The 3,632-nt window shown below is 41.1% G+C and overlaps 1 protein-coding gene across 1 annotated transcript; it reads right to left on the reverse strand.

Moving 5' to 3' along the window:
- Positions 1–737: 737 nt before the first annotated feature.
- LOC131515480 (uncharacterized) lies at positions 738–2,186 on the reverse strand. Its single transcript, XM_058736171.1, has 2 exons — positions 1,793–2,186; positions 738–1,037 (listed from the first exon to the last, which is right to left on the reverse strand). Exons 1-2 carry the CDS (start codon positions 2,183–2,185, stop codon positions 738–740), a joined length of 693 nt encoding a protein of 230 aa, XP_058592154.1. The 5' UTR covers position 2,186.
- Positions 2,187–3,632: the final 1,446 nt, after the last annotated feature.

The raw sequence follows: 3,632 nt of genomic DNA on the forward strand, positions 1-3,632 counted from the left end.
ATCAGACCCAGATGAGAAGCCTCACTTTCATCATCCACCTTATTCCTTGTCTCTCCCCACCCTAGGCGACCATTTTTAATGATTTCTTCTTTATCCTGCCAGTGTTCATTTTTGCAAGTGCATATTTTTTTTCTTATTGCCCTCCTTTCCTACCCAAAATGTAGCATGTTTATTTTTCTTCTCCCTTGCTTTTATAATAACTCTGTATCCTGGGGATCTCCCCACAGTGCTGTATCTCTCCCTTTTTCTTTCTTCTTTTTCTTTTTTAGTTTCTGAACTTTATAATTTTAATGAAACAAAACAAAAAGCAGGTCTCACAAACAGCAAAGAGGTTGTAGAATTTCCCCACATTTTTCACTTAAGACAGTGATTATGAAACCGGTGTCCAATGTAAACACGAAACACAGCTGATTTCCTTCTTGGCCATATGCATCCAGGTGGTTTGTTTTGGAGTTACTGAATACTAACTTTTTATAAGCACCAGTCATTTTTTTTTTTTGAGAACCCAATTGGTTTGTCCAATAAGTAAACACTGTTTGCTGTACAGCATTTTCCTTTTTTAAAAACCACTGAGCTAAAATACAGAATGTGTATGTGTCTGGATCTGAACCAAAACTTTTAAGATCCTAATTATCCTGAAGAATACTGAAGACATTAACAGGGCATATCAAATACTTGTTATATACCTCATAATGGCTAAGGCAACTATTACAGTTCTAAAGAAAACAGCATTTCATTCAGAGGCTGTCCAGAGTTTGAACTTCATCAAAGTTTTCACACTTTTTCTGATTTGGAGTAGTTTCCCCAAATAGGGTCATATTATTAGAACAAAGTTTTATGCTCATGCCAAACAGGCTCTGGCATTTCAGAGATACATTTTTGTAGAGCAAGACTTCTTGCTCTGGACCCTGGAGACCATTGAGAAATTGAGAGGCCATGCTTAATGGATGCAGAGAGGAAGGGACATACTTAAGCTCACGTGACCTTGAGATAAGCACAAACAAAGCTGGAACTCGGTAGCGCTGTTCATGTACCACCTGTTCCAGAAACACATTTTGCTTAAAGAAGGGAATTATGGTCCAGTTTTGCAGTGTTAATAGCTACCAGTTTCTCAAAGATATTTTTTTTTATTTTTTTTTAATTTTTAAAAAAAAATTTTTTTTTCTTTTTTTTCTTTTTTTTTAATTTTTTTTTTTCAACGTTTTTTTTTTTTTTTTATTTATTTTTGGGACAGAGAGAGACAGAGCATGAACAAGGGAGGGGCAGAGAGAGAGGGAGACACAGAATCGGAAACAGGCTCCAGGCTCCGAGCCATCAGCCCAGAGCCCGACGCGGGGCTCGAACTCACGGACCGCGAGATCGTGACCTGGCTGAAGTCGGACGCTTAACTGACTGCGCCACCCAGGCGCCCCAAAAGATATTTTTGGTAAAGATCATTTCCTGGCTGGCAAGGAGTTAGGAAATTGGCCTCAAATTCAGATCAACTTTCTCACTGTTAGTCAAAAACAAAACAAAACACCTCAAAAAAAATGCAAAACAAGCAACAACAACAACAAAAAAACCCCACCAGCCAACAGGGGTTAAAATTGCACGATTAAGCTGGAAGGCAAATTATATGATATACAGAGAGGAATACACATCACCAAAATAGTTTTGACAGCATGAAACACTCACATTGAAACGTTTCCTCTGTATTATCCCAATTTTCATGAAAGGAAAATTGATATGTAGTTTCCTTCTTTACAGATATGAAAAAAGAAGCAAGAAGGCAAAGCCGAGAGAAACATGCTACACTGCCAAGGGCCACAGTGGCGTTTGGTTGTTTTGGTCTTTGTACCAGCAACTCCCACACCCACAGGAGAGACCCAGACCCTGCTGGACTACACGTTTTTCCTTGCAGTCCACACTCAAACAATGGACCCCACTCCTCTGGCAGCAAGTGTCTTTCCATGCCATTGCAATAACACGGCACTGCCACTGTCCGAGGGCTCTGGAAGCCTTTGTAAATGTACTGCATTAAAAGATCCACACCATTCTTGTCCAGGGATTGAACAGCCTTTTCAATATCATTAGCTTTAAAAGAGGTGCGCCCCTTCAAGACGATGCTGCCTGCTCGAGCTTTCACCGCCTGACTCTTGGTGTTGATGGGGGGATATTTCAGGGCTGCCTGTAGGGTAGCTGTCATGTTTCCTGTGATGGAGGTTAAGGGCTCTGCCTTTTTCTAACTGCATAGAGTATTGAGTTCCCTAATCCATCTTTTGAACAGTTTCACCATATTCTAGTGACTATGTATCCTCATAAGGGTAGATAGAGCCAGAAAAATGGATTCTCATGCCCCACTCCTCTTAAAAATGGCATTGGCATACCTCCAAGCAAGCTGAACTGGCAGACAGTACTTGGGGAAGGAGTTCTGCATAATATCCCTTTTGATGGCAGGAGTGTGAGGCTTTTGAGCACTTCAAAGATCAGTCTATGGTGCAAAAGTGGCGTGGGTGACTATGTCATTTGCAGATTTGGTAAAGTCCACTTGGTGGCAACAGGGTGACTGGTAGCATCTGGTGCTCTGTGGGCAGTGGTCACAGGGAGGGTCCCTTCGTCAGGCCCCCTCTGCAGTGATGTTTGGGGCCGTGTGCCCAGAGCCTTGAGCCTGTTTTTCCAGCTCATCCAACGTTTCTCTGAGCTGCCTGGGAGTCTTTAACAAATTTCTTTTTCTGCTTAATTGGCCAGAGTATGTTTTTCATGCTTACAACTAAGAACTCTGACCTAAATACTCTTTATGAAAAAATAATGATTAAACAATACTAAATACAAAGAGTGAGGAAAAAGAATGTACCATCTGTCCTTACTTCATCAGTAATAAATTTATCTTTGACCCACTCTCTCAGCCTGTCCTTGACATTTGTTTTATCCTCATTACTTTGCTTTAAAAAAAGAAAAGAAAGAAAAAGAAAAGAAAAGAAAAGAGCAACCAAGTTTTGAATTCTCTGTTTTGCTCCTCCCTTGTACAGGATGGTAATTGGAGATATTCAACTCGATGGGGTGTAGCCTTCTATCCAATGTCAGAATTTCCTAGTCTCAATATCCTCCCCCCCTTCATTCTGGCAGCAAAGATGGCTTTGTGTATAGGAGATAGGAATGGGACAAAGAGTCAAACTATTGACTTTGGGGTTCCTACTGAGATTCTTCAAACCCATCAATAAGGGAGATGTTCATCTTCAAAACAATTTTCAATTTCAAGATCCAGGTATTTTAGGGTACCAAGAAATTCAGTGAGTTGTCTGTTAGAAGTCCAAAGATCTCATCTTTGAGTATCAAGATCAAACTGGGAGAACTCACACACTAATGTTTCTGCCAAAACAGAACATGGAGGATGTCATAAGCAGAGGTGTGGGTTTTATTGTACTCTAAAGGAGACATAGCTAAGGAGGGAGTGGATCTGGAGAAGACTTAGGGTGACACAGGAGGACAGAATGAGCTTTGTAGACCCGGCTGCCCAAGAGCAGAAGCAGCCAAGAAACTAATGGAACAATGAATATCAGCAGAAGTGACCACATGACAGACCCTTGCCTGCTTCTGATACCGTGATCCTTGTCACATATCACTTAGCTCACTGCTCAGAACATGGGAGCTGG

The sequence above is a fragment of the Neofelis nebulosa genome, chromosome 6 (assembly GCF_028018385.1).
Source record: "Neofelis nebulosa isolate mNeoNeb1 chromosome 6, mNeoNeb1.pri, whole genome shotgun sequence".
Lineage (NCBI taxonomy): Eukaryota > Metazoa > Chordata > Mammalia > Carnivora > Felidae > Neofelis > Neofelis nebulosa.

Coding starts and splice junctions, on each gene's coding strand:
- LOC131515480 (XM_058736171.1), bottom strand. CDS start 2,185: ATGACAGCTACCCTACAGGCAGCCCTGAAATATCCCCCCATCAACACC. Junction 1,038..1,792: donor CCACTGTGGCCCTTGGCAGT/GTAGCATGTTTC, acceptor TTTCTGGAACAG/GTGGTACATGAACAGCGCTA.